The following is a 27,844-nucleotide window of genomic DNA, read 5'->3' on the forward strand; positions in this document are numbered from 1 at the left end:
TCTAATAATTTTAAATTTATAGTTACATCATGTAAATATTATATTTTTACTTGCGTTTCAATTAATTTTGTTCATTAGATATCATTCAACTGCTCCGGTTGCCCCCGTTGTAACGCCGTCGCCGACTGCAGCCTGATGCTTCCTTGGACAACTGAGTTTGCCCAGTCAACAAACAAACAAAAAAAAAAAAAGAAATCACTTCCACTTCCCTTCACCTTAATCATGGTTACCCACACTCTAATGTTTAATTTATAATTTAATAGCATAAAAAATATAGATATAAATAAATCATAATTGATAATTTTTTCTAATTTCCATGAGTTTAAAATTATAACTTATAGAAGCAAGTATGATAGCAGATTACATAGTATAACATAAAAGTTAATTAATTTCAACCATAATTAGAATTCCTATTATAAGATCTAAATTGTAATGATTAAATAATTGAATAAATGTTTAAAAAAGTCAATTCGAAATGACATCATATCAATAAAAATTTAATGAATGATAATGAAGCGTCACAAATTCATTTTAACTGTTTAAAGATTATTATTTTACTCATTAACACAAGAATTAAGACAATTTATTCATTGTGATTTTTCATGTTAAAAAGCATTGAACATTTATATAATAAAAATTTTTCAAATTTTAATATAAAATATATTAAAGTTAAAATTTTTATCTTAACCTTTGTGAAAGTTTAAAAAATGACAAAAAAAAAGGATGTTAGGGAATATTTATTAATATAAATTCATGGTATATTATTTTATTTATAGTTAAATGAACACATGATATGAATCTGCATCTGCTGGTCAAGATTTTTAACGTGTAGAATATAATTTATTTTTTTAATAAAATATATGATAAGATGAAACTTTTATATGAATAATAATTTATTAAATTACAAAAGTTAGTAGGAGATTTGAATATGTATTTTTCAATTCACAAACATCAATAACCTAAGAAACTCCGTCAAAATTTTTGTCCTTGCCCATTAAATAAAATATATTAATTAAGAAGGTTTAGGGTTATACATAGAAAAAATAATTAATTAATTACTAATTTTGATTAGTAAAATAAATATGGTTTGATACGGTCGCGTTGTCACGTGGTTTTGCCTGTGAGCGCCAGCGAATCCAATAGGCCCCCATTCCTTTTTTGCGTTTCTGATCTGTCTTCGATTTCTTCAATTTCTTTTGTTTTTTCCTCAATTAAAATAAAGGAATTTATTTTCAATTAACATTTCAAAAAAGGTAAAAATTAAAAAAAAATCAGGAAAATCAGATTTGGTTGCATTTTTTTTTTTGATATTCATTCACCGTCACTACCAACAACAGTGTCGAAGAACACTGAGTTCACTCTGTATTTAACTGCTCCTCTGCTTTGCTCTTCTTTCTTAGTATAACTCTCCAAACTCTTCACTTATTCTACGGTTCCGTTCTTACAGCTTTGGAGCTTAAGGTCTTCTTCTTCTCTCTCTCTCTCTCTCTCTCTCTCTCCTTTTTTCTTACTCTCTCGCTCTTGATTTTTTTTCCTGTTTGGTTACCAAGAAAGATGGAGGAAAACTGAAACAAAACTGATTCCTTTTTCTTATGTCTGTACCTTGCAATTGCAACGGTTGAATGGTGTTTTTTCTTCGGTCTTTGTTTGTTTTGTTCTGTGTTTTGGACTTTCTTGTCTTGTTGTTCTTAGATCCCTGGTGAGTTACCGAGGAAATGAGAAATGGTGGAAAATGAAGTAAACGATGTTACTTCTTTATAATGCTTGGTTTTGTTACTCTTAAAATTTGATTGTTTTTGATAAGTTCAGTGATTTCTACTGTTTTCTTGGAAACCAAAATAGTTGGTAGAGGTTTTTGATTTATTGAAGCTGAAATGTCGTTTACTAGCTATCACTATAAGTAATAGTACTACTATTTTTCACACTTTATTTTTTTTTTGTAGTTTATAACGGTAGATCTAGATCTGTAACCTGTGTTTTTGATAAATGTGTTGTCTGTTTTTTTTTTCCCATGTTTTATGTTATGTGCCAAACAATGTCTTAATTTACTGATGGCATTTGCAGAGATCGGAGGATTTTCTTTGACCGTCTGTTTTTTTTTTCTTTTAATGTGTTTTTGGTGCTTAGGGTTGGGCTGAATGCTCTGTTTGGTCCATGCAATTAAGTACTTCCCAAAGAAGAAAAAGGAACCATGGGAAGATCTGGGTCTTAAGTGAATTGGATTAATAAGGATACTATAAATTTATTATTTTTACACGTGGCTTTAATGTTGCATGCAAGACGATTGTTTGCTCAAATTATGAGTGAATGTAACACAACCATACTAGATTTTTTTTTTTAGGAAGATATCTTTTTTTTTTCTTCTTTCTCTTACTAGGAAGATATCATTGTTATTTGAAATTCCATTCTGTTTAAAGCTTAGAATAATTTGTTCTTGAAAGGTATTACACTAGTGACAAAATGGCAAACTGTATGTTAACCTTCTGATAAGTTGAGGTTTTCCAGTTTAATATATTGTGTCTTGTTTGCTCAGCTATGCTTTTATTTTGATCTCTATGGTAGTAGTTGGTCAGGAAACAAAGGAAAACTGTTTTTGCAACTTAAGCAATGATAACCTGTTTAGCTACCCCTCGCTCCTTTCTTTTTCCAACCATTTGTCTTTTGGACAGAGTCAAATGCTTTATCTGATGCTAGTAAGGGATACAGTTTAGAGTGAGAAGGGTTTTAGGGTTTGAAATCTATTATAGTTTTGTGACACAGGTTATTCCATCTTGGAGTGCCTTTGTCACGCTTCTGTCAGTTTTGTAATGGGGATTCCCTGTTTGCCTTCACTAACCTGACAAAATTCTTTATTTGTTCTCTTTCACTCCTCTCATTTTTATGCATTAAACTAGAATTTGTATGGTACTTGGTTTTTTAATTAGTGTATAATATGATGGGTAATAAGTTCCTGTTTTCATAATATTGTAATCTACTTTGTGTTCTATACAAGAATAGCAAAATGGACATACATCTAATGTGCTGATGTGCAATTTGGGCTGGGATAGCTAGTCAGTTTGAAACAACTCACTTTTAGAATGCTCACTTAGTTGATGTATCTTTGCTGCAATTGAAAATGTCTTTTGAAATTTAAAATTTCGTCTCTTCTCCTGCTTGAATGATATATTGATCAGTATTGTGATTTGAGGTGCCATTTTCTTCAGAGGATTTCGTCTTGCTTTACTTCCTTTGCTAAAGAGATCAAACCTGTGTTTGTTCAATTTTGTTTCTCAAATAAACTTAAACATCATATGCTGTTTTACAAAAGATGCCTGTTCTGCCCATTCAGTAGGATTACATTCTTTAAAAGAGTAATTTGCTCTTAATTTAGTTAGTATTGAGGAGCTAGCTATCCTTCTCCCATCCCATAAATCCCACCCTGCCAATCCTAGGATTTGAACTCATGACCTCCAAGATAGAGTCTTAAGCTCTAACCATTGTTGTTTTCTGGGGGTCTCCTGCTATTGGTACATAGTATAAGAGGCTTTAAGTTTCTCATTTTTGCGAGAATAGCATTGGGCATGCTGAATAAAGATTTTCAATGGTTTTCAGTTTTTTTACCTTGACCTCTTCTAAGTGTTTCTCGACTAACCTATTGTTCATTGAGCTTTCACTATGAGCTTTTGCATCTTTTGCTCCACCGCTCTAAGGAAAGAAGTGATTGCTCTGTTTAATATGCATCTTTGGGCATTTTAGTTTTTTCTATTTTATTTGTGAACATCAATATATCTTTTTGTGTCAGTTATACACAGACCTGTTTATGTTAAATGTCTGTCTCTTACATTTCTGCATGTAATTTTTAATCTCCTAGGTTGATAATGAATGAGTTTATGGGATCCTTAATGCTTAAAGACAATTTAAGTGAGGCTCTAATTTATCCATTTTTTTAGGTTATACACCTTTCGGCCAGTGAAGGGTATTGTTTGTCAGTTGTTTATCTCATTTAAGCATTCTAAGCTAGTTTCTTTCTTTCAAAAGTCTGAAAACCCTGAAATGCAAATGCTGTATTGGAGCATTGTCTATTGACTTAAAACTTCTGTCGTTGTTGCAGAGGAAAAAAGGTGTTTGTGGCCCCACACAATGTCAGATCTTGAAGTACCCCTTCGCCCAAAGAGGAAGAAGGGCTTGGTGGACTTTTTGGTCCAGTTTCGATGTATTTTTGTTATTTTTGTTGTCCTTCCTATTTCATGTGCCTATTATTTTCTCATATATCTTGGAGATGTCAGATCCGAGATGAAGTCCTTCGAGCAGCGCCAGAAGGAACATGATGAAAATGTTAAGAAAGTAGTGAAGCGTCTCAAGCAGAGGAATCCAAAAAAGGATGGTCTTGTGTGCACAGCCCGTAAACCATGGATTGCTGTTGGAATGCGGAATGTAGACTATAAGAGGGCTCGCCATTTTGAAGTTGATTTGTCTGCTTTCCGTAATATCCTCGAAATTGATAAAGAGAGAATGATTGCAAGGGTTGAGCCTCTTGTAAACATGGGGCAGATCACACGGGTCACAGTCCCAATGAATCTTTCCCTTGCTGTGGTTGCAGAGCTTGATGATCTCACAGTTGGTGGTCTAATCAATGGCTACGGGATTGAAGGAAGCTCCCACATCTATGGCCTGTTTTCTGATACTGTTGTAGCTTATGAGATAGTTCTGGCTGATGGCCGTGTTGTTAGAGCTACCAAGGACAATGAATATTCTGATCTCTTCTATACTATCCCATGGTCTCAAGGAACCCTTGGATTTCTTGTTGCTGCTGAAATCAAACTTATTCCCATTAAAGAATACATGAGGCTGACCTACACACCAGTAGTGGGGAATCTGAAGGAGCTTGCACAGGGTTATATGGACTCTTTTACACCCAGAGATTGTGATCAAGATAATCCAGAGAAAGTTCCAGAGTTTGTAGAAGGCATGATTTACTCGCCCGCTGAAGGTGTCTTCATGACTGGGAGATATGCCTCTAAAGAAGAGGCCAAGAAGAAGGGGAATAAAATTAACAGTGTTGGTTGGTGGTTTAAACCCTGGTTCTACCAGCATGCACAGACAGCTTTAAAGAAGGGAGAGTTTGTAGAATACATTCCTACCAGGGAGTATTACCACAGGCACACAAGATGTTTGTATTGGGAGGGGAAGCTCATCCTTCCATTCGGAGATCAATGGTGGTTTAGGTTTCTCTTGGGCTGGATGATGCCACCCAAGGTTTCCTTGCTCAAGGCTACTCAAGGTGAAGCCATAAGAAATTATTACCATGACATGCATGTCATTCAAGACATGCTTGTTCCTCTTTACAAGGTTGGGGATGCCCTAGAGTGGGTCCACCAAGAGATGGAGGTAAATTTTATGTTCTCGCACTTGTTTTCCTTTCATTACTTCCTCATCCTTCTTATTATATTTTATGTTACTTTTCTATTTGTCTCTCTTTCACTCTTTTTTTTTTGTTTTAAATTGTCTCTCTTTCACTCTTAAAGGCTATATTTTTCTTATGATGGGATGATTACCTTAATGAAAGGTAATGGGTGCTCTTCCCTGGCAAGACATGTTCACTGTGGTTGGTCCTATCATATAAAGGTTGAATGGAAGAAAAATAATTAGTCATATTAGATCTCGTAGAAGCTCCTTCATACAGAGGAGGAATCGTGGCTGGTTTGTTATTTGCAGCCTCACAAACACACAAAAGAGCTGGGAAATGTTCTCTCGGCTAAATTCTTAATTTGACTATTCAAAATTTGTAAATTAGGATCGTTAGAATTAAGTGTTAAGATTGTGATTGTATAATTTGTTGATTCTCCAGATCTATCCCATTTGGCTCTGCCCGCATCGGCTGTTCAAGCTTCCAGTCAAGACTATGGTGTATCCTGAACCAGGCTTTGAGCATCGTCGCAGACAGGGTGATACACCTTATGCTCAGATGTACACAGATGTGGGGGTGTACTATTCTCCAGGCCCGGTGTTGAGGGGTGAGGTGTTTGATGGTGCAGAGGCAGTTCGTAAATTGGAGAAATGGTTGATTGAAAACCATAGTTTCCAGCCACAGTATGCAGTGTCTGAGCTGAATGAGAAGGATTTCTGGAGGATGTTTGATGCGGGTCTCTATGAGCATGTTAGGAGGAAGTACGGAGCTGTGGGAACATTCATGAGTGTCTACTACAAATCTAAGAAAGGAAGGAAGACTGAGAAGGAGGTGCAAGAAGCTGAACAAGCCCATCTTGAAACTGCATATGCGGAGGTTGATCAGCCTATGGACTGACTTAAGGTGAACCTGACCAACTTTGGTAGAACTTCTTGCTTTCTGTGGCGAATCTTGCATTGTCTTGTCTTGTTGTCTCTGTCTCTTATCTTTGCTTAGTAGTTCCCTCATCGAATGCTGTTTGTACTTGACATTATTCGGATGCTTTAAGCATGACGAGTTTCTTGAATGGTTGCCTCTCTCACGTAGACTAAGACAATGAGGCTTCTTTTTAGATGTGACCTTATTATGTTATCCGGGTATGTTGCACCAGAGCACCAGGTGCGGTGACCCTAACATGTCTTCCAGCAATCAGAAGTTTAGATCGGAGATATTTTGTTTTCCTTCTTTCTGTCTTTTCTGGACTTCCAGTTAATTGCATAAAGTGAAAAATGACACATTGGGGCAGGCAGGGTGGCACGGACTTTAAACTTTAGCCTAAACCGTGCGGCCGCTGATCGTGACACTGGGGGCCATGGCTCAGGTTCACCCTGTCCCTCAATAATCCTGAAACTTTCTTAACTCAGCATAAGATTTTCCACACTTGAACAAAGAGAGGATAAAATATTTATCAGCCATGGAACCCATTACCCATCTATAGCTCATTTGTCTCAAACTCCTCATTAGACCACTAGTAATTTATATAGTTTCTTTTAGTTCTATTCAATGTTTTAAGTATGCACTATGAATTAATAATCTAAAATTTAGATTTTTAATTTACGCGGGTATTTGATCTGATAATAAAATGAATGTATTTTAATTCAAAGAATACGGTTCAAATTCTTTTTTTTCCCCAAAAAATATAACTTAATTTAAAAAAAAATCAATTACATGAGTTTTTTTTGTCATGAATTGATAAATAAGCATTTGTTATTCTTTGCTCTTACTTTATTTCTTTGAGTAATCATATTGTTAAAACTTCTAAAATTTGTGAAAATCAATATTTGCTGTATTAAATTTCAACAAATTGAGATTTATTGCAAAGTATTACAAAATTTATTACAAAGAGGCTAGAATCTTAAATACTAAATTATATACTTTGCACGATTCAAGCTCCATAATCAAAGTAACCATGGCTTCCAATATTTCATGATCAACATGAAAATTTAGGACTTGGGTTTTTTTTTTTAATCTATGGCTCATATAGACAGAAAGTATAGTAAATCTTAGTATAAATAATCTAAATATTTGCATCATGTAGATTCGCTTTCCTTAGTTCCAACAGTCTACACCACCTCTTGTCGATGGAAGCTGCATTCTTCTTGCCAATATCTGCCCCATCAAAATTCTTTGGTGAGTTTTGGTAGCTTTAGAACACAATAAGTTTGTTATCTAAATCAATGAATATTATGTAAAATAGTACTTACAACGCAGGGTGGGTTCAGATTTCTGGCATGACTCTGAGCAAGTGTCCTGCAATTTAGTAAGGAATTTGGAGTACCATCAGAAAGATCTATATACACTCAAATGCTTAATCTGACTCTAGAGATTGCTCTCCTCTTAAATGTTCGTACCTTGGTGGTGGTAGTTAGCCGGATGGTGTCCTGTATCAGTGAATCCAAGTTGGCTTCATACCCTGGTTTCACATAGATAACCTGCACATATCACACACCATCGATGAGTATGTACTTAGCTCAGAGAGAGAGAGAGAGTTGAGTTTAGAGACTTAATGATGGATCATCTCCACCAATTTCAGGCAATTGATGAGTTGCAGCATGGTCTCTACTCGAAGCCAGAACCCAAACGTTGAAGTAGGTATCAATCTGATGAAAAATTCGGAGCTGGAAATGTCAATTGCTAGCATATACAAAGGAACAAATATACTTCTAGTTGTTTTGAGGAGAAATACCTCTCTGCAATATGGGGAAGAGCAAATGCCACATTTCCTAGTGAAAGATGTCACAATCCTTCCATCTATTGAGAGACCAAAGCTGGCATGCTGCAATCCAACTTATAGTTAATTACTACTAAACATAGAAAGTTAAGCAATTTCTTATCAGTTTAAACTTCTCAAGCAACTGGTCATACAGCCATATATCCTTCTATCATGGTATGGAAGTCTTTAAGATAATCGATCAAGGAACAGAATATAATTCTGATATGGTAACATCAAGCATTAATAACTAGTTTTAGCATGAAACAAAAGAGAAAAGAAAGAGATGGAAATGACCTTTTGGATGCTGAGATTGATATAAACCTGAGCATCTTTTTGTTCATCATCTTCAACCAAGTCATCCAAGTCCAGGTCTTTGAGAGATACAAGGAAGTCACAGCTCCATGTTCCATGCCACCTTGCATCTGCTGTTGAAATCGTGATCAGACGGCGTCGACCACTCCGACTGTCTTTCTTGCTAATCTGCACCCATTAAAGGGTAACAACGGAAACACTCCATAATCTAAAACTCTGCATGTTTCTGGGTAAATCATGGTCACGAAAATGCAGAGAAATATGAATGGAAGGGAAAGGGTTGAAGGGTACCAGAGATGAGTAGTCACGCTTTCTGGAAGCAGCTCTAAACCGAACACTGACATTGTGGGATTGAAGTTTATGGGAATTGAGCTTAGATTGGAATGAGCTTGGAATTTGGTTGATAGTTCTTGCTGATGAAGATGATACTAAACGGCTGGCTTCTGCCATTGTTCTCTCTGTAACTGTAATGCCAAGTTCGGGTGGATACATGTCAGCATATCAGAGCCCCTATCTACTATTACTTGGACAAAGAGATAAGGATTTTCTGGGTATACTGTCCCTACAAATAGATATTTTCTTAATAAATTTACAGATAGAGCTTGTTGCACATCTTTCCTTTCCCCGCTCCCAGTATAAAAGAAACTTGTGCATGTGCATGTAAATTTGTATGATAATTTTATTATTATAAATAATTTATAATTTATAAAAAATTACACATGCTGAAAATTTTTTTATTTCATATTTATTCGCAATATTTATTTTTTTTGTTTAATAAAATTTATCTTATTTATAAATATATAAAGAATTTTAATTATATCCATCAAATTCTATTAAAAATATTTTTTATAATAAATTTTTTAATGTGTCATTTTTTAGATTTTTTTTGTAATATCAATAAAATGTATCTAATTTGTAAATCTATAAATTTCAATTGTATTAGATGATTTTTTCTAAAAAATATTTTTTTATTTTATTTATAAATAAAACTGTTAATTATATTAAATAACTTTAAATAAAAAATATTTTTTTATTAAATTTAATAATATTTTACCTATAATTATAGTTTAAAAATTAAAAAAAAAAACAACGTTTATGATAATAAATATTAATGTATTTTTTACAAATAAATATTATATTAGACCGCCCCACGCAATTTGCTCAAGCGCGTCGCCCCTTTCATTTCCCTTGCGTGCCCTTCGTCTCTCAAACCCAAACCCAAACCCAAACCCCGCCGACTTAAATCTTTTTCTTCTCTTTAAAATCCGGCAGAATACACTCTCTCTTTCTTCTCTGATTCGCCGGCTCAGATCAAAGAAGAGATACGAGCAATCCCAGGTCAGCCTCTCTTGTTTTGATGAGTTAATTTTTTTTTTTATCTTTTATCAAAATTGGCGGCGCTGTTTTTGTTACGAATTATCGGTTTCCAAATCTGTAATTTTTTTGTAGAAAAATAGGAAGAAATGTCACCGAAAGGAACTGCCAGCTTAAGTTTTACGCTGTGCCCTAATTTTGTGGTTGATTTTGGAATAGACTGATTTATTTTGTTTAAAATTTTGTTCATTGCAGGTTGATGACGGTTGATTTAATTCTTGCTTGATAAGTTAGTTTTTTAAGTTTTGTGAAAAATGCCAGGGGTAATGCCAATATTGCCCCTCCCGGCACCGCCTTCGGATGGGGATTTGGGGCCTTTACCTCCATCTCAGGTGCCGGCAGAAGATCAAATCGAAGAGAAACCCACCAATGAGGAGCAAAACAAAGCCAATTCGATTGCGACCCACACTAGAACTATTGGAATCATTCATCCCCCTCCAGATATTAGGAACATTGTCGATAAAACTGCTCAGTTTGTTGCAAAAAATGGACCGGAATTCGAGAAAAGAATCATTGCCAATAACGCTAACAATGCTAAGTTCAATTTCTTGACTAGTTCAGATCCCTACCATGCTTATTATCAACATAGGTTGTCAGAATTTCGTGCTCAGAATCAGAACCAGTCTAACTCTCAGCAGCAGCAATCGCCTTTAGAGCCTGTGGATTCTGCTCCAACTGAGTCTGCTCCAACTGCTGGTGGCGGTGGGAATGAAGTGGAAGCGGCAGTAGCTAAGCCTGATCCTGCTGCACAGTTCAGACCACCTGTGAGGAAGAATCTTGAACCACCAGAAGCTGCTCAATATACTGTTAGACTTCCTGAAGGGATTACAGGGGAAGAATTGGATATTATTAAGCTAACTGCACAGTTTGTTGCACGAAATGGGAAATCATTTTTGACGGGACTGACTAGTAGGGAGATTAACAACCCTCAGTTTCATTTTTTAAGGCCGACTCATAGTATGTTTACCTTTTTCACTGAACTTGCGGATGCTTATTCCAAAGTGTTGATGCCTCCAAAGGGTTTGACAGAGAAATTGAGGAATAGTATTGCTGATATGACAACTGTGCTTGAGAGGTGCTTGCATCGGCTAGAATGGGAACACTCCCAGGAGCAGGCAAGGCAGAAAGCTGAGGACGAAATTGAGCAGGAGAGAATGCAAATGGCAATGATTGATTGGCATGATTTTGTTGTGGTTGAGACTATAGACTTTGCTGATGATGAGGATGAGGACTTACCTCCTCCAATGACCATTGAGGAGGTTATAAGGAGGAGCAAGATATCTACTACGGAAGAAGATGAAATTGTTGAGCCTGGAAAGGAGGTGGAAATGGAAATGGATGAAGAAGAGGTACAGCTTGTTGAGGAAGGCATGAGAGCTGCTAGCATTGAAGAGAATGATGGCGAGAAGAAAGAGACAAGGGCAAATGAGGAACCAGAACCACCAATGAGAATTGTGAAGAACTGGAAAAGGCCTGAGGAGAGAATCCCTGCAGAAAGAGATCCGACCCAGTTTGTTGTTTCACCAATAACTGGCGAGCTAATTCCCATTAATGAGATGTCTGAGCACATGAGAATTTCCTTAATTGATCCCAAGTATAAGGAGCAGAAAGAAAGGATGTTTGCAAAGATTAGGGAGACAACTCTTGCACAGGATGATGAGATATCAAGAAACATTGTGGGACTTGCACGCTTACGTCCTGATATCTTTGGTACTACTGAGGAAGAAGTTTCTAATGCTGTCAAGGCAGAGATAGAGAAAAAGAAAGATGAGCAACCAAAACAGGTTATATGGGACGGTCATACTGGAAGCATTGGACGCACTGCAAATCAAGCTATGTCTCAAACTATCATGGGAGAGGATCAAAATGATGCTGCCAATAGCAATGTACAGAACCTTCCGGGTCCTGCTGCTCCTCCTCCTCGACCTGGTGTTCCTTCAGTTCGTCCTCTCCCCCCACCACCTGGACTAGCTTTAAATCTTCCTCGTGTTCCTCCAAATGCTCCCCAATATTCTGCAGCTTCTAGTGGTGGGCTTCCTATGCCATTACCTCACCCTCGTCCGTTAGGTGTTCCAATGATGCCCACAATTCGTCCAGCACCACCTCCAATGCAGATGGCATCTGGCCAACCACCCATGATCATGAATCGGCCACCCCAAATGCCTCCATCAATGTCCATGAATCTGGCTAATTTTCCTGTGCCCCCTCCACCAGGTTCTCAGTTTACCCCTGTGTCAGTACCTCGACCCTATGCCCCTCTTCCTGTCGCTCCACCTGCTATGCCTATGATGCAGCCGCCTCCACCTTTGCCCCAAGGAATACCTCCTCCACCACCACCTGAAGAAGCTCCTCCACCACTTCCTGATGAACCAGAGCCAAAGAGACAGAAGCTTGATGATTCCATGCTTGTTCCAGAAGATCAGTTCCTTGGTCAACATCCGGTATGGGGAGCTGTTGCTCTTACTCCTAAGTTTGATTTCTTTAAATATTTTTTTCAACATAATTTATACTACATATGGTGTCTTGATTTATTATGCTCTCACTGTTGCTTGGTTTCTATTGTAGGGACCTGCTCGCATTACTGTGTCTGTTCCCAACCTTGATGAAGGTAATCTCAAAGGACAGCTTCTTGAGATCACAGTGCAGGCCTTATCTGAAACAGTTGGCAGTTTGAAGGAGAAAATTGCAGGGGAGATCCAGCTCCCTGCAAACAAACAGAAATTGAGTGGAAAAGCCGGGTTTCTGAAGGACAATATGACCCTTGCATATTACAATGTTGGAGCGGGAGAAACACTAGCTCTTTCATTGAGGGAGCGTGGTGGTAGGAAGAGGTGATGAGTTTTTGAACAAGGCCATCCAAGGTTTCTGTTGGACTTAAAATGATTGTGGGACTCTTTGCTCATTCTTCTTTGTTGTTATATTTTGGAGATTACATTGGTTGGTTATGTACTATTAGGATTACTATCTTAATGTTACTACAATAGTTAAACTTGTTTTGTTGTTATAAACTAATGGCAAGTCTGATATCTACCACAGATCTGGCAAGTCTGATATCTACCACAGATCTGGCATTTTGGCGAGCCTCACAGGGGCAATTTGAAGTAGAGGACTCCTTTTGCTTAGGGAGACAAGTTACCTGCTTATATCACTAATTGCAGTTGGTTTACTACTTGTATATGATCTGAAATATTTGCTGAGTGCCCATGCTTATGATCATGAAACTGTCTTCAAGCTTATATGCTGGTAAATTTAGTGACACATATGGGCCCTGTCCCAGAAAGAAGTTTTTGTTTTGTAGGTAGCACAATGCTTTGCCTAGATGGTGGAAGCATAGAAGTGTCAATAGATTTTGCTGAGCAGTACCTCTCTGTGGTGTGTCACCAGGGCTTTGCTGAGCAAATACCTCTCCCTGATATGTGTCACCATGGGGAAGGGGCTCATGCCTCAAGAATTCATTTTTTATTTTCTGCTGTTTGCTGTTTCCAAATTTGGTAAGGTTTCTGATGCCTTTACTTTCTCACTTCAGAAAAGCTATTTGTTAGGACTCCTGGTCTTTTCAACCTATCACTATCAGATCTTTTAGGACTGCAGAGACAGGTAGGAGTGGATTGTCATTATTTATCCCATGGATGCATTTCCTTTTTCTTGCTTCTAGAGTTCTTATGGCGGTTTTTTTAAAGGCTGCCATCTTTGCTCTTTGCAGCATGACTGGGGTGGTTGCAAGGTGGAGCTCCCTTTTCTGTTGATAAGATCTTGTGGTTGAATGGGGGTGCTTTTGCTAGTATTTTGTATCTTTTTCTCTTTTAATACTGCATTGAGTTTCTTACTTGCACTATGGGCAATTTGATTTACATAACCTTCATTAATTATTATAAAATTATTATTTAATTAAACAGATTATCAAATATCTGTATTTCTTATATTAATTAATTTAGGTGGAGAGATGCTTAGAGGCTATGTTTTACCCACAGCCTATGCTTAAACCAATAACCACATATTACCATCCAACTCTTTTTGGTATGGATTAAGTTTAACACTCATTTGATTTTTATTGGCCGTGGATCATGTCAATTCATTATTATATAAAATAATAAAATTTAACGATAAGTAATTAAAAAATTTACTACATTTAAAATAAAAATGTAAAAATTAGATTGAAAGAAAACAAACTATAAAAATTTATTTTAATTTTTTTTATAACAATTTAAAAATATTTGTAAGTATTACGTCAACATAATTTTTCTACTCAAGTCCGGTCTGCCGGTACAATGATATCATCCCTTTCGCCTGCTTACCAGAGCACCAAAGGCTGCTGGAAGCCCATTGTTGTGAGCTTTGGTTTTCAAGTTCTGAACAGCCTAATGGTGTAAAATACCTGGACATCCTCTTGTAGTGTAATGGATTCTCAGTTCTAAGTGAGGCAGAGGATCAAACATTGAAACCCATCATAAAATGAGAAGAGAAAAAAAATGAAAGAGATTAAACATACTGTCATCGATTTAAGTTAATTAAAGATAACGATGACTCAAAACAATATTTTTCTTTTTTCACTTCTTGTGTCTCTTTCGCGAATTTCGCTCACTAGGCAAGTATCTCAATATCGAATATGGCCAACCGAAAAACCGGAAAATATTTTGGCAATCTTTTTCCTCAACCGGATCACTTCCCCGGGAACTTAGATGGCTCAGGTAAGTTTTACCTTCGTATATATAACAAAGCTGCTGCCATAGAAGAACACTTAAACCGATCTGCACGGAAACGCTCGAAACAAACAGATAGACAAGAACAAGCCCCCGGGCAGACAGTTGCACTGCAGAGCTCAGCAAAGCGAGAACAACTTCCTTCAATGCTCTCAATGCCAAGCCGCTGCTGAAACTGTTCAAGTGGCCTGGAGATCTGTACTTTAATGGTGGCCAGATATGCAACCCCGCATATGCGGACATGACTGAAACATAGATAGTACTGACAACAGCTGAGAAAAGGAAGGCGATGAAGTGCCGGTGATTTGCTGCTCCAACGCAATTCCCTATCTGTGTCATATTGTAAAGCAAATAGAGTTAGCATGAAAGTCATGTAGAATCTTAGGCCTTAGCTATGCAACCCAGGAATTTACTCGACCGAAGTAACAAGCATTAAATAATCTGGATATAAAGATGTACAACATCAGCACTTCACAATAAGCAAATCAGCACATAAGAATGCACACACTTGAAGATTAGCCTTAACCAGCCCATAAAATTTGAATTAAATGGGAAACAAGAATGAAATAAAGAAATAAAATAGGACAAAGAATCCAAATCTGTGAACTATAACATTAGCTCTTCAACCTTAACGTGAAATATAAAGCCCAAAAAAATAAAGCTTTTATCTTATGCGGCTTCAATTTCAATTTTGACATCAGGCACCACCAATTCCATAAAAATAAGTTCAGAAAATAGAGGACAGGACCCTATGCTACTGACCACCCTTAGAAGCTGACCTACAGATGCCCTTATGAGAACATTTGACATAATGGGGATAGACATATCAGAATGGGGAGAAAATCCAAGAAGACATGCATGGAAAATATAAAGACTTGCTTTCACTAATCTTACCTAAGAAAGTGTCTCACAGAAAGGGAAAAGGCTGTCTGTTGTTCTATCAACATAGTCAAACTTTGAAGACATAAGAAAGTTATTACTAGTAGTTTATGTACATTCATTTATCATTCGCAAATTTGTCAACCATGTAAATTAAAATTTCAAGTTGGAGTTGAACTCACTTCAGAATGAAGAGAATAGATCTAGTTTGTTTATCTTTCCTTCTTTTTTTTTTTTTCTGTCTCTTTCTCCTAGGAAAACTTTTAATTGCTTAATAGTAAGCTCTATGTTTTTCAAAAAGGTTACAATAAAATAACATAATGAAACAACGGAGAAGTAGGGGTTATTTATTTCATGGAGGTTTTACTCCTAGTCAATTTCTGTTAACTATTAGTTGCAGAGAAGATTAATGATCTTTCCTTCTCATGTCAAAATGAAGCACAATATTTTATGGGGTTTGATAGCCTAACTCCAAGATGTTATCAATGAAGATAAACAGCTTCATCACTATCAGAAAACAACAAGACAATGATGCAATTGTTCCCTAATATTACGCAATAAGCAAGAAAATTGATACCAATTGCAAATAAAAATATCAAATAGTCCATTAAACCTTCTTATTTACACGACATCTGCATCAACACTTTACAAAATAACTAGGCCCTGGCACAATAAATTATTTCAACACTGAAAATATGCTACTTACAAAAGGACAGTGATGATCCATGTCCAATATACATGTTCCACATGAACGGCAGTGATGCGCTCTTGGTGATTTTGGCTTTGAACAATAGTGACAGAAGGTATAGTTTTCAAGGCCACCTTTCCCTACAACAGGATAGCTACCCCACAATATGATTGGCGGTGTACCAGCACATTGAAATGCTGCTAAGCTGAAGGTAGAAATAGTAGTTGCAGCCAAGGTCATTGTTAAGATGGAATGAAGAACCCCACAAGTGTAGCTGACAGAGAAAACAACAGGATACACTGCCCATACCCCCCCACCTGCACTTGCATGTTAACATAGATGAGAAATATAAAACTTCATGAAGAATTAGATAATGCGACTTAGAAACTAGCCCACCGCTGCTTGTATTCAGAGAGGGAAACTGCAAATGTGGCTATAAACACTATAAATCAAAATAAATACACTTAAATTCAGCACTTGCAGAAAAAAACCACGTGGGGATATGTATTAAAAAAATTCTTATCCTGATATAAAATTTTTATTTTTGTGTGACAGGCAAATATGAGGATAAATATTTATGCACCCATCTGAGATATAACTATGAAACTTCACTATGCAAAAGTTTCCGCATCTTCTTCCACTATTGATTAATCCATTCAATACCACCGTAAAAAATCTTAAACAAACATTCCGCACTCCATCTAGTGTCGGCCACAAGAACTTATATTATGAGCAGATTATTTTCCAATGTTAACCTTTAAAAAATCCAGTTTGGTACAACTATTTACATACATTTAAGGGTGAATTTGGAAAGAAAGTTTAAATGTCCAAGTCTGAAAATTAAGAGGTTGAGATCAAACAAAACCGAATATAAGGGTGATGTAGAAAGTAATTGCAGAACTTCAAAGTATCAATTGTAATTTCCCAATATAACTCAAACCATGGATTAGCATAAGTCTAAACTAAAGATAGTACCTTTAAGTGAATATAACCCAATAATTAAGAAAACTGCTCCGAAAACTTCTTGAGCTAAGACTTTAACCATTTCTTTAACAGAACTCATCATACACATAGATAAAACCAATTAGCAAAGGCAACACATTAAGCCAACTCAAAATGTTGAGATGAGTTGTAAAAGAAACTCTACAGTTTCGTGCAAACAAATTCGTTAAACATATTTTAAAGGGAAGTTAACATATGCACTGATTCATAAATCAGTGGTCTAGTTAATTATTAAAGGAAAAAGGGGGGAAAAGCAGGGTGAGGGAGTTTTTCAACTTTTATATAAGCCACATATGAGAGAGAGAGAGAGAGAGAGAGAGAGAGAGAGAGAGAGAGAGAGAGAGAGAGAACATACATATTACAAAGAGCATAAACATGAAGAGAGTACAAACAAAGCACCGATCACGCAAGCGTCTCCACCGAAGACATTTGGTTTCAGGTTTATTTACATTTTGATTTGTTATGGCTCCACACCAACCACACTTGAAAACAGGTGCGTAAGTTGGAAGAAGGAGGCGCAATCCACAACCCCAGCATGTAGTCTGATGATCCTCAATGACTGGTGTTACAAAATGTTCCTACATTTGAAATAGTCCAGATGAAAAGAGTGTTTACTTTTCTTCAGTCAGCCGTTAAGGGAATTCACTTTTTCATTGTACTGGCATATAAAGAAGCAACTATCAACTGAACAATGATTATACCATCTCAACCTCCATATTTGGAAGTGAGATGCAATGTACTCCCTTCAGCTACACTTTCTGTCTAAATAGATTACTGATTTCTTCTCCATTTTATTTCCATAGGATATCATCAGATGCTTTTTTTTAAATGCTAGCAATCAAGTACACAACTGCTTATCCTCTTAGAAGACAAGCTCATACATTTAAAAATTCCCAGCCGTTTCTACATTTCATATTATGACAGAATTATTCACCTAGCATTTTTTTTTGCCAAAACCTCACACTATCTTTCTTAAACAAAACCTGACTTTTATTGTCATTAATCTTTTCCTGATTTCGTTGCAATCTTTCTCAGCAAAATTCCAGATAAAGAAAGGTCAAGGAAGAACTTCAAATGTTTTGTTTTCTTTGACATTAGTATTATTTAAATTTAAGAACAAAATCTGAAAGCGCCGTCAACAAAAGGGGATCAATTGATGTTTCATAAATAAATGCAAAGTATCAACAGAGTATTCCTTTTAGCGCACAAGTTGGAACAGACAAAAATAGTTTTTGATTCTTAATCTCGAATTCCAAATTCCAGAAATTATATTAATATGTGCATATTCTATTTTATTGAATCCCAAATTTAGTGAATTGCATTGACATTATGTACAAGTGAAGGCATACTAAGACAACAGCCAAAAAGGAGGAGCAGCCTAGTTGTTCCTATTTAAATAATTATTCATATGCTTAATTTCCATAAAGGCACATGCATTTTAATGGAGGTTCCTTAACAGCATTTGACCAGCAGGTACTCTTTCTTCAATATTCTTAATAATTTCAAACCCACCTTGGAAGGAAGAAAATAGATTAGGATTTTATTGCCCAAGTAATCGCAATTGAAGGAGGAAGCCAAACTGTAAACAGTGTATCATTATGAGCACTAACAGATGTAGCAAGTGTTTGACTCTTTCATCCATATAAATCAAGATTCATTACCATAAACATGAAGGTAAGAGTATTATGTCATCAATGTCATAACTGTCTTAAACTAACTAATATATATTGACAGAAGACTCTTCTTATTCACTTCATGCTTTTAACCAGAACTAAATCCTACCAAAAACAAGTTGAAAACATTTGATCAGAAACTTGATTTGGGAATGCCAGACAAAATCTTATAAATATCTTTACCTAACTTACCTAGAACACAGGATGATTTGAACCAGAGTGTGAAAGCCATAGACACAGATAGGTGGTATGCTGGGAATAGTTTAATTTTCCTTTATCTTAAGTGGACTCATATAGCATGATTAAATTTCCTTTATACAAAATTTGTAATAGTTTTATATCATATTGCTAAGGTAGTTGGCTCTCTTATACCATGAGAAAGTGAGAATTGTATTTCTCTGCACCATAACTTCTTTTTCTTACATCAAGCCTCATTCTTTCTTTCTATTTTGATCAGATTCGATCACTTTTCCATTCAGATTGCAAGTGACACACAATTCGAATTGTGTAATCGAATACAAAATCTGCAGTGGTCAAACTGAATTCTAGTAACAAAGGGTTTATTGACCAAATTAATTAGTTCTTAAACAAACTTTTATGGAACTCACTAATATTTGAATTAAAGGCTACAGCCTACAAATGAAACTAACAGATGAACATACAACACATTAAAACATAACTAAATTAAATGCATCATAGAATCCAGAAATCCTTATGCTTCCAAACATAAATTAATAAGAAACCAAAAATAAGGAAAATCCTATTTATCCCACTTGCTTACATATATACAAACAGAAACAAATGGAGATATAAATATATCTATGATTTGAGCAGGCTTGTTTTCCAAAATCGTAAAAACAGAATAGAAAAATTAGATAAAGAGGAATGAAAAGCGATATGCAATAACAGGAAAAAATCGAAGGAAATAAAATTACGTAAGAAAAGAAAAGGAAAGAAGAATCGAACCGACCTCGCCCGAGTCAGCCATGTTCTTCGGGCTTCTTTCTTTAGGGAAGGGGAGGTTGAATGAATTTTTTTTTTCTTTTAATTTTCTGTTGTAATTATAGTATTCTACTCAATTTCACAGGGTCTTCTTCATTCTTCACTTGTAAGAGAGAGAAACATTTGAATATTGTTTGGTGTTGGAATTCGTAGATTAAGGTTCAGCTTCAGGATCCGGTTTCTTGGCCTTGGCCCAACCAAACTTTGTTTTATGAGAAATATTTTAAGTATAATATTTAAAAAATTATTGAATTATTTAAAAATTTTAAATAAATTATTATTTTTATTATGTTCAATTAAGTTTTGTTTTGAAAAAAAAAATTTAAGTCGGTATTTTCATATGAGATCAAATAGAATCTTATAATTAAAGTTGATTAATTTTTATTAATTAAAATAATATAATTTATTATTTTATATTTACATGACATTAATATAAAGAATAAAATATCATATAATTATATAATTATATTATATTAATATATTATGTTATCATTCACTATGATATATTTATCATGTTATATTAACATCACATCATCAAATGATAAAAAGATAAGCAACATTTTCAATAATAACAATTAATCAATTATTAATTATAAAAATTTATTTAATTTAAAATAAAAATATAAAAATTTAATTAAATATAAAAAAATAAAAAATTAAATTTTTTATACAATTTTTAAAAAATTAGATAAAATTTAAAATTTCCCTTTTAAAAAAGATAAAATAAATATTTTTTTAGATATCGATGAAGTATGTAATCTTGACCTAAATAACATAAAGTAACCCATTCTTTTCTTAAAATTCACATGATGTTTCTAAAACTAAAAACTCTTCTCGAAATTTCAAATTTTAATCAATTGAATATCTTATTTTGAGTATTAAAATTAGAATTTATATCTCTTCTCAAAATTTAAAATTTTAAATGTTTGAATATCTTATTTCGAGTATTAAAATTTAAATTTCTCTCTTTTAAAAATTTAAAATTTTAAACGTTTGAATATTTTACTTCGAGTATCTTATTCGATAACTAAATCAGTCTAAAATCTACTAGTTCTATTCTAATTATCAAAAAAAGCTTTTAATAAAAATCCAATTTATTTACTATAAAAGTTAAAAGAATTCTTCTGATTTCAATTAAGAAGAATAACAAGAATTTATCCTGCACATCATGATAGATTAGCAAAATTCTAGAGATTTTGTCAAATTAGGATACACAGGAAAAATAACCAAAAAAAAATTAAATAAATAAAATAAAGAAAAACAGTTATAGGGTGAAAAGTATAGTACAACTTAATGATAAACCACACACTGTTGTCAATTTCTGCTTTGTGCATAGCAACTGCACCCTGTAGAACAAGTCTACAATCCTAGATGATATATTCATTTTCAAAGGCCACAGGGACTAACATGAACTCTGGCATTCATGAGGAAAGCAATTTATACCGGACCCTAGTCCTGTGAAATCAAGCAGGCATTACACCACCAAACGACCTGCATTTTTCCAGAAAAAATATAATATGAAATGCTACAGCAAGGAAGCAGTTAGAAATAAAGGGCCTTGAGAGAGGGAGAGAATGACGAGGAAGTAAAGACAAACCCACATTGCATGAATGGCGGTTGCTGCATCTCCGGAAAAACAATGATAAGGCCATTGGCTCCTGCAAGAGTGCCTCAATTTATTGCTGCTTCGGTACAACAGTTGAAAGAAAATAAGAGGTAAGAAATACAGTTTAAGAGTTCGAACGGATAAAATGGGAAAATGAAACTTCAACAATCATTCAATTCCCGTATGCTGGGTAAAGGATTACACAGTAAATAGACGTAACAACTTAATGTACTTGTCGAGCTAATTAGGAACAGAAATAACAATGATTACGATACAAGTCAACTCATAGACATACATTTGCTAAAGAGAAAATTAATGTACTACTTATTTTCAGAGTGAAGTACAAAACTAATAGAAAAACAGACATCAAGATCATATACACTCATGAAGTCAACGTGAAAAGAAAAGCATCATACTTGTTTCAATATAATTCAAGACCCAATCCACTGTACTCCAGTTACACTCCGGTTGCTAAGAACCACTTGAGAGAGAACAAAGGAACCAGTTGCTGAAGATTATAAGTTATAACCCAGTAACACATTCAAGAAAGAATGAACACACCAGTCTGCAGGTAGAAAAAAACTGATGTCAGATATAACTTTGGGAAAATGCTGATATTTAGTTTTTATTCTAAAAAATGAAAAGAATGAGCATTTCCTACATCTCCCACTACAAATTTGTCCAAGGAATTCAGTGGTGGCAGCAGCCATTCTGATAGATATATGGAGACATTTCGATGCTCACCGTTAACAAAATCATTATCTGTAACATGGCAAGGACAACTTAGATGCATATTAAAGCAACTGCAAGCATAAAGAGGCCAAACAAATTTAGTGACTTCTGCTATTTTATAGAAAAATCTGAACCTGTGGCTTGTACAAGAATCCTGTGTGTAACAAAGGACTGCAATAGCCAGAAAGAATTGTTAATTAACATAATATAAAGTTTAATAACCAACATTTTTAGAATAACAAGGACAAATTCTACTGCTAGTCATATTTAAATAACAAGAAGTACTTTTGTAACATGAATCCCTCCTATCCCTACACTGAATTTGATTTAACAAACAAAAGATCTATAATTTTCACTGCATGTCTTACCTCAGAATGATTCTATCAAAGACAATCAACTAAGGAATGTTGTTTCTCAGTTTGTAAAGCACAAGTTTGAACTATAGAACATTATCCTGATTTTGACTATAATTTCTACAAACAAAATTGGAGGAGTATGCAACTTTTAGTACATGCAAGCTTAAGATCCTGTAGTAATCCTTATACATATGGCAAATATTTTGATAACCCATCTACTTTTACTTGTGAAAATTTCATTCTACATTCAAAGTTTGAGCACAGGGACCAATCTAAAACTATATACTTGCAAAATATTTAGGAAATCCAGATCGCATGAAATTTTTGAAATTACATAAATGAAAGTAGAGGGACTGATCTGAATACTTGACTAAGCACAGGGACTACTGGCAAACTTTAGCTGCTAAGCAACAGTCAGCATATAACAGGCTTCAGTGTGTGTCTTCAAAAATAACCTCAAGAAACATGAGAAACAACCTAATCATAGGGCATTACCTGCCAAACAGCAGGCATATACTCGCGATATGGAACTTGCTGATCACTACTTGTTACACTTCTTGAATGTGGGTTATCTGTTGAAGGCCATTTTCTATTATTCCTGTCAAAAACATTAATCATTAAACTCTACTAGGACAAAGGTTTCCATCAGAGAATAGAAGTATATCTCTGATAACATTATAGTTTCTGGAAAGCACCTTTCTAATCACAGGAGCGAATTACATATTTAAAAAAAAGATACAAACTCTTGATAAAAAAGACATGAAAAAAAGGGCATCGGGATCCATAAAAGGTAATGGAACTGAGGTAGAAACTACAATCCAACTAGCCATCACTAATACCAGGAACTTACAAGCATCCCATTCTTTTAACTCCAACCTAAGAAGCAATTCAAACTTATTACGTTTCTAGGAACACTAGTATCTGAGGAAACATGGCAAAAAGCCCAGGTTATTTGTCTGTCTCATTTTCATAATCCGCATGATTAACCCATTCTTATCCACAGTTCCATTAGGTTACCCATGAAGGGGATTGTTAAATGGTGTTACATCCACATTACTCAAGAAAACCATGAAGTACAAACTGAATCAGCTAACCTTCTCCATTCATAATCAATCAAGATGACAAATATGGCATCTTAAACACCACATCATGAGTTTATTGAAAATAATTTCCAGTAACAGATGCTTCTAAAGTATAACATTATAGCATGAAATTCTGCCAGCTGCTAGACAGTAGACATATGAAGTTGCCAACTGCAAAAACACCCTTGCACAAGTTTAGAGGGAACATACCATCTTGACTCATTCATTGAATATCGGTTGCCTAGGATGGCTGCTTTTGTAGCCATCACAAGCATGGGATGCACCAACAGGAGCTTTCTAATCTCCCGAACTACAGTTTCTGACACACTTTGGAGATGCAAGCTTTTCCTACACATCAATCAAGAATGCAATTAGCAACCAAAATTTTCTTTATTACATTTGTACATTTGTATACATATAAGTGTGCAAGTTTTTGTTGTGTAGCTATTATATGAAAAGAAACATTTAGCTAAAACAGTGAGAAATAATGACTGGATCTGATCCTGGGGGAAAAACTAAATAAATAAATAAAGAATAAACTACAAACATATACCACAAACACAGAGAAGACTGGGACATCCAAAACCCTATACACGATTGGCAAACTAAAAAATAAATCTAGAAAACACAAAAATAACAATTAGACAGTTTCTCATACAACATATGAGAGGAAATGATGAAAAAAGAACAAGTGAGAGACATTTCCAAAAGATTGCCAGAAAATTGTAGGAACAGATATCAAAATATAGTTACCTATTATTACCATCCAGCGAAAAAGATGACGAACCGCGATCTACCCAGTGAAATGCTCCAATGCTGGTGACAAGTTATGCACATCAGAGACTAATTTGAATTAGGTTGTCCTATCTGTTATTTTAATTTCAAAGCTAACTTAGACTTCCATTCATTAACCCAATAGATCTCCTTTGTTAAATTTTGTTATTTACTCCCACTTCAATGAATTTTTTTTTTTTTTTTGAAAGGCACTTCAATGAATTTCAGGCACCCCCAATCACATCTGTTGGGATATTCTGCTCAGGAAACACTTTTAGTAAAATTCTTGAACTACCTGCTGACAGTATCAAAATCTGGATATGTTTGAGCTTTTATAAGCAGGTTCTTTTTTTTTTTTTTGAAAACGTAAAGCCAAAAAACTAATTTGGCCATTCAGTTGCTCGTAGTATTTCAGTCATTATTGGAAGGAGATCAAAGTGTGTAATTAATTTGGTTTTTGTTATTCAATTATTAGAATTACTTCCATCACAAATATTATATTCCTTGAAAAGATATATTCATGAGAGAGATGACTTCAAGTGTTCAACAGAGCTGCAATACTTGGTTTTCCAGAACTGTTACACCAACAATATACAGCCACAATTGAAAGAAAATAAAAGGTAACCAATATAAGGGTTTGAATTAGAGGGATCAACGCCAAACCTGTCAATCAACAGGAAATGAACGTTAATACCGTGTGCTTCCTTTTCCTTTTGAAGCCGATAATGTAATGTCTGTCATCCAGCAAAAATACACTAATGAAAAAGAAAATTAAAAACCACCAAATAAGCCAAGGCAAAAATCTACACTTAGTATGAAGAGAAGTCTGACTAGATCCTTGTACCAATTCAGTCTCTTTCAAAATTTTAAGTGTTGGTTTCACACTTGGAAATGGCTTTCAAGTTAAAGGCAGAACTGTTCCTATAAGTACCCTTGTTTCTCTCCTTATGAAAAGAAACAGTGCATTATTTCACTCCTACAAGCACAGTTTGCACCTTGTGCCTTAAGCAATTAGGAAGAAGACTTTTCCCCTCACCTTGAGAGTGGCAAGAAATTCTGAACTATCATAACAACGGATGTATAAAAACCGTCTCATGCATAACGCAAACAATTCCTCATTGTAAGGTTTCGTTGTTGCATTTTGAGCTTCAGACTCCCTTTTCTGGCAACCTACTTTACTGCTTGATCCTAGACATACATGAACCGAACATTAGTCAAAGAAAGTTGCGACGTGAAACTGCTAATTTTTCCATCAAGAATTAGTCTTACCATTGGCTGCTTCCATGATTCTATGGTCTAACAATTCCGAAAAGCGTAAAATGTCAAAACGACAATCCAAGTCAATGAACATTGCCAAATGCCCCAATCCTCCGTAATCGACCCCTTTCCACTGTTTGGGAAGTACACAAGTGATGGCAGCCTGGATTAGGATGTGGGTTTTGGCAGAAGAAGAAGGGCCTACGAGCTCAACGATGTTGCCGACGCGTAGAGGAACCCTGTGAAGAGGGGGAAGAAGCAAGAAAGGGCGCTCCGTCAGAACCCTGTCTAACATTTCTCTCGCACTCTCGTCTTCAACAAGCCAAGCTTCGGCACGGGAATCCATAATGCTTGACAGTTTAAAACTGCCACTATCTTCAGGATTGCATAAGGTTGCCGTTCAATGTTCACCCATAACCCAACATGGAGAAGGTAACTAGCTACTCGCCTTCTACACTTCTGAAGCAGAAGGGTGGAAAAAAGCACTCCCCCCCGACCCCTCCACCCTTTGAAAAGACGAGTCAGTATTTGCACCTGGAGCTCCATATCCATTTGGAATTCTATTTATCCCCAGCCCAAAGTTCATCTTGATTCCATAACGTTGCGGGTTGGGTTGAATTAGACGGCTACTCTAATATAACCCGCTTTATTTTCCATTTTATATTAATAAAGAAAAATGCCTTTTCCATCCGAGTTGCACTTGCCCTTCCATTATGAACCAATAACAAATCAAAGAAATCCTTAGTTTGATTTGATTGAACCAAATGTTATTCATCATTTTTTAACAAAGAATAATGCCAAATGTTTTAATCTCAATCCATCAAAATGCCAGATTGGTTCTTGTTAAGAACACAAACTTTTGGTTCTTGTTTTAGCCATCAATTCAGCTTACTTTACCAGTTACAACCATAGCTCACAACTCAAAACTGGTTCAACCCATCCTTTCGTCATAAGATGTAACTATCTATCACCATACAGAATCTGTTGTTCATGCTCCAGACTCACCTCATCATCAGTCAGCAATTAAAAACTCATCCATTCTCCACATTCTTCATTTCAATCTACAAACTTTGGTTTCTTAATCAACTCCAATTTCGATCCATACATCCAAACTCCATGAGTTTAATCAGACAAAGTTATGATTCTTTGTCCTTTAAATTTACATTTAAGATTAAAGAAAGATTAAAGAGGGTTGAAGGAAGAAAAGTGTTAGTGGCGTTTCCAGGATCAAATGACATTAAAGAAAAAGCCAACAATCAGGATAACCACACATTTCAATATTGCGTCTGAGCCATTATGCCAAGAGGAACCAATTATCCCCCAGAATTGGTAATAGACGCTGTTTTTCCCTCTTACTTTAACAAAAAACTAATACTAATATTCACAAAAAAAAATTAAGAAATTTTTTGGGTAAATGAAAGGGATTTACAGATTTAGAGCTCAGTGGAAGGAGAAGTCGTTAAAAAAAGAGGGCTCACGGCAGACCTTCCAATAAGAAGATCCAACTCCACTGCCCATCAACACTTTACGTGTTTTCATCTCATCATAGCATAAATTAAATCCCTTCTGTGAATTTTTTTTAAATTTCAAAAATAAAATTGCAAAACACTATAAGAAAAGGCCTCAGTGTGTGTAACAATCAGATCATTGACAATAAAATCTCACTGAAATCCGCTAAGATTATTTAATTATCATCATTAGCCACATCCTATAACCAAAAAAAGACATGATTCATTAAAAAATTAGGAAAACAAAAGGAGAAGAAGAATAAAGAAGGGTACTCAGACAGCCAAGGGTTAGTCTTCAACTTCTGGGAAAAACCCAGATCAGAAACTCTAGTCCACAAAAAATTGCTTCATCACCGCACTCTTCTTTCTTTTTCTTTGAAAAATTAAAAGACGAAAAACAAATAAAACAATAAATAAAACCCTTAGAAATAAAAAAAAAAAAAAAATCCTTGATACCATTCACAGCGCCTAAGAGAAGCATATTGAAAAACCAACAGGTTCAACCCAAATATATAGTGAATGACAGAGCTGAAATTAGGGTTTTTCAAAGAGTTTATGTTTGGGCTAGGGTTAAGGTTTGACTTTGACTGACGTATTGGTTGGCGGCTGAGACCTGGAGCTGGACCCCGAAGCCCGTTTAAAGTTTTTGGATCATTACCATAAAGGCTCAATTGGGCTGGATTGAAGGTATTGAACTAGTTGTCGACATCCAATGTTCAACTTGTAAAAATTTTTATGTTTTTAATTTATGGTTTTTCATA

The 27,844-nt window shown here is 35.2% G+C and overlaps 5 protein-coding genes and 4 non-coding genes across 9 annotated transcripts; 2 read left to right on the plus strand and 7 right to left on the minus strand.

Annotated features, from left to right (window-relative positions):
* Positions 1-1,320: 1,320 nt before the first annotated feature.
* On the plus strand, positions 1,321-6,606 carry DWF1 (cell elongation protein / DWARF1 / DIMINUTO (DIM)). Its single transcript, XM_007045527.3, has 3 exons — positions 1,321-1,461; positions 4,091-5,367; positions 5,828-6,606. Exons 2-3 carry the CDS (start codon positions 4,120-4,122, stop codon positions 6,281-6,283), a joined length of 1,704 nt encoding a protein of 567 aa, XP_007045589.3. The 5' UTR covers positions 1,321-1,461; positions 4,091-4,119; the 3' UTR covers positions 6,284-6,606.
* A 599-nt stretch (positions 6,607-7,205) lies between these two features.
* Positions 7,206-9,056, minus strand: LOC18610070 (E3 ubiquitin-protein ligase, putative (DUF177)). The gene is made up of 7 exons (XM_007045530.3): positions 8,742-9,056; positions 8,433-8,618; positions 8,112-8,201; positions 7,933-8,025; positions 7,777-7,857; positions 7,630-7,675; positions 7,206-7,534 (listed from the first exon to the last, which is right to left on the minus strand). Exons 1-7 carry the CDS (start codon positions 8,940-8,942, stop codon positions 7,443-7,445), a joined length of 789 nt encoding a protein of 262 aa, XP_007045592.3. The 5' UTR covers positions 8,943-9,056; the 3' UTR covers positions 7,206-7,442.
* A 544-nt stretch (positions 9,057-9,600) lies between these two features.
* LOC18610071 (putative splicing factor 3A subunit 1) lies at positions 9,601-12,816 on the plus strand. The gene is made up of 3 exons (XM_018115658.2): positions 9,601-9,788; positions 10,020-12,265; positions 12,390-12,816. Exons 2-3 carry the CDS (start codon positions 10,079-10,081, stop codon positions 12,657-12,659), a joined length of 2,457 nt encoding a protein of 818 aa, XP_017971147.2. The 5' UTR covers positions 9,601-9,788; positions 10,020-10,078; the 3' UTR covers positions 12,660-12,816.
* A 1,162-nt stretch (positions 12,817-13,978) lies between these two features.
* Positions 13,979-19,946, minus strand: LOC18610072 (DHHC-type zinc finger family protein). The gene is made up of 4 exons (XM_018116151.2): positions 19,737-19,946; positions 17,449-17,671; positions 16,110-16,408; positions 13,979-14,854 (listed from the first exon to the last, which is right to left on the minus strand). The coding sequence occupies exons 1-4, from the start codon at positions 19,752-19,754 to the stop codon at positions 14,372-14,374; spliced, it is 1,023 nt and encodes a 340-aa protein (XP_017971640.2). The 5' UTR covers positions 19,755-19,946; the 3' UTR covers positions 13,979-14,371.
* A 992-nt stretch (positions 19,947-20,938) lies between these two features.
* On the minus strand, positions 20,939-27,541 carry XRCC2 (homolog of X-ray repair cross complementing 2 (XRCC2)). Its single transcript, XM_018116152.2, has 11 exons — positions 25,588-27,541; positions 25,355-25,506; positions 24,982-25,052; positions 24,298-24,360; positions 23,755-23,892; positions 22,958-23,060; positions 22,241-22,277; positions 22,036-22,136; positions 21,791-21,939; positions 21,370-21,450; positions 20,939-21,259 (listed from the first exon to the last, which is right to left on the minus strand). The coding sequence occupies exons 1-9, from the start codon at positions 25,919-25,921 to the stop codon at positions 21,916-21,918; spliced, it is 1,023 nt and encodes a 340-aa protein (XP_017971641.1). The 5' UTR covers positions 25,922-27,541; the 3' UTR covers positions 20,939-21,259; positions 21,370-21,450; positions 21,791-21,915.
* On the minus strand, positions 26,780-26,906 carry LOC148764348 (small nucleolar RNA snoR80). Its single transcript, XR_016024933.1, has one exon. It is a non-coding gene; the product is annotated as a small nucleolar RNA snoR80 (small nucleolar RNA).
* On the minus strand, positions 27,011-27,128 carry LOC148764349 (small nucleolar RNA Z152/R70/R12). Its single transcript, XR_016024942.1, has one exon. It is a non-coding gene; the product is annotated as a small nucleolar RNA Z152/R70/R12 (small nucleolar RNA).
* LOC148764350 (small nucleolar RNA R11/Z151) lies at positions 27,194-27,279 on the minus strand. Its single transcript, XR_016024947.1, has one exon. It is a non-coding gene; the product is annotated as a small nucleolar RNA R11/Z151 (small nucleolar RNA).
* Positions 27,349-27,446, minus strand: LOC148764351 (small nucleolar RNA Z157/R69/R10). The gene has a single exon (XR_016024941.1). It is a non-coding gene; the product is annotated as a small nucleolar RNA Z157/R69/R10 (small nucleolar RNA).
* Positions 27,542-27,844: the final 303 nt, after the last annotated feature.

The sequence above is a fragment of the Theobroma cacao genome, chromosome 2 (assembly GCF_053813885.1).
Source record: "Theobroma cacao isolate CCN51 chromosome 2, ASM5381388v1, whole genome shotgun sequence".
NCBI lineage: Eukaryota > Viridiplantae > Streptophyta > Magnoliopsida > Malvales > Malvaceae > Theobroma > Theobroma cacao.

Excerpts from the sequence above, each read along its gene's own strand:
- LOC18610071 (XM_018115658.2), top strand. The coding sequence starts at position 10,079 with ATGCCAGGGGTAATGCCAATATTGCCCCTCCCGGCACCGCCTTCGGAT. Across the intron at positions 12,266-12,389 it reads AGTTCCTTGGTCAACATCCG|GGACCTGCTCGCATTACTGT; the intron begins GTATGGGGAGCT and ends TTTCTATTGTAG.
- LOC18610070 (XM_007045530.3), bottom strand. The coding sequence starts at position 8,942 with ATGTATCCACCCGAACTTGGCATTACAGTTACAGAGAGAACAATGGCA. Across the intron at positions 7,858-7,932 it reads TTGGTGGAGATGATCCATCA|GTTATCTATGTGAAACCAGG; the intron begins TTAAGTCTCTAA and ends TGATATGTGCAG. Across the intron at positions 7,535-7,629 it reads ATCTGAACCCACCCTGCGTT|ATATTGGCAAGAAGAATGCA; the intron begins GTAAGTACTATT and ends TTGATGGGGCAG.
- DWF1 (XM_007045527.3), top strand. The coding sequence starts at position 4,120 with ATGTCAGATCTTGAAGTACCCCTTCGCCCAAAGAGGAAGAAGGGCTTG. Across the intron at positions 5,368-5,827 it reads GGGTCCACCAAGAGATGGAG|ATCTATCCCATTTGGCTCTG; the intron begins GTAAATTTTATG and ends TTGATTCTCCAG.
- LOC18610072 (XM_018116151.2), bottom strand. Across the intron at positions 16,409-17,448 it reads GTTTATGCTCTTTGTAATAT|GTGGGGGGGTATGGGCAGTG; the intron begins GTATGTTCTCTC and ends ATGCAAGTGCAG. Across the intron at positions 14,855-16,109 it reads TGGATCATCACTGTCCTTTT|ATAGGGAATTGCGTTGGAGC; the intron begins GTAAGTAGCATA and ends AATATGACACAG.
- XRCC2 (XM_018116152.2), bottom strand. The coding sequence starts at position 25,921 with ATGGATTCCCGTGCCGAAGCTTGGCTTGTTGAAGACGAGAGTGCGAGA. Across the intron at positions 23,061-23,754 it reads TCAATGAATGAGTCAAGATG|GAATAATAGAAAATGGCCTT; the intron begins GTATGTTCCCTC and ends TGTTTTTGACAG. Across the intron at positions 22,278-22,957 it reads ATATGCCTGCTGTTTGGCAG|TCCTTTGTTACACACAGGAT; the intron begins GTAATGCCCTAT and ends TGGCTATTGCAG.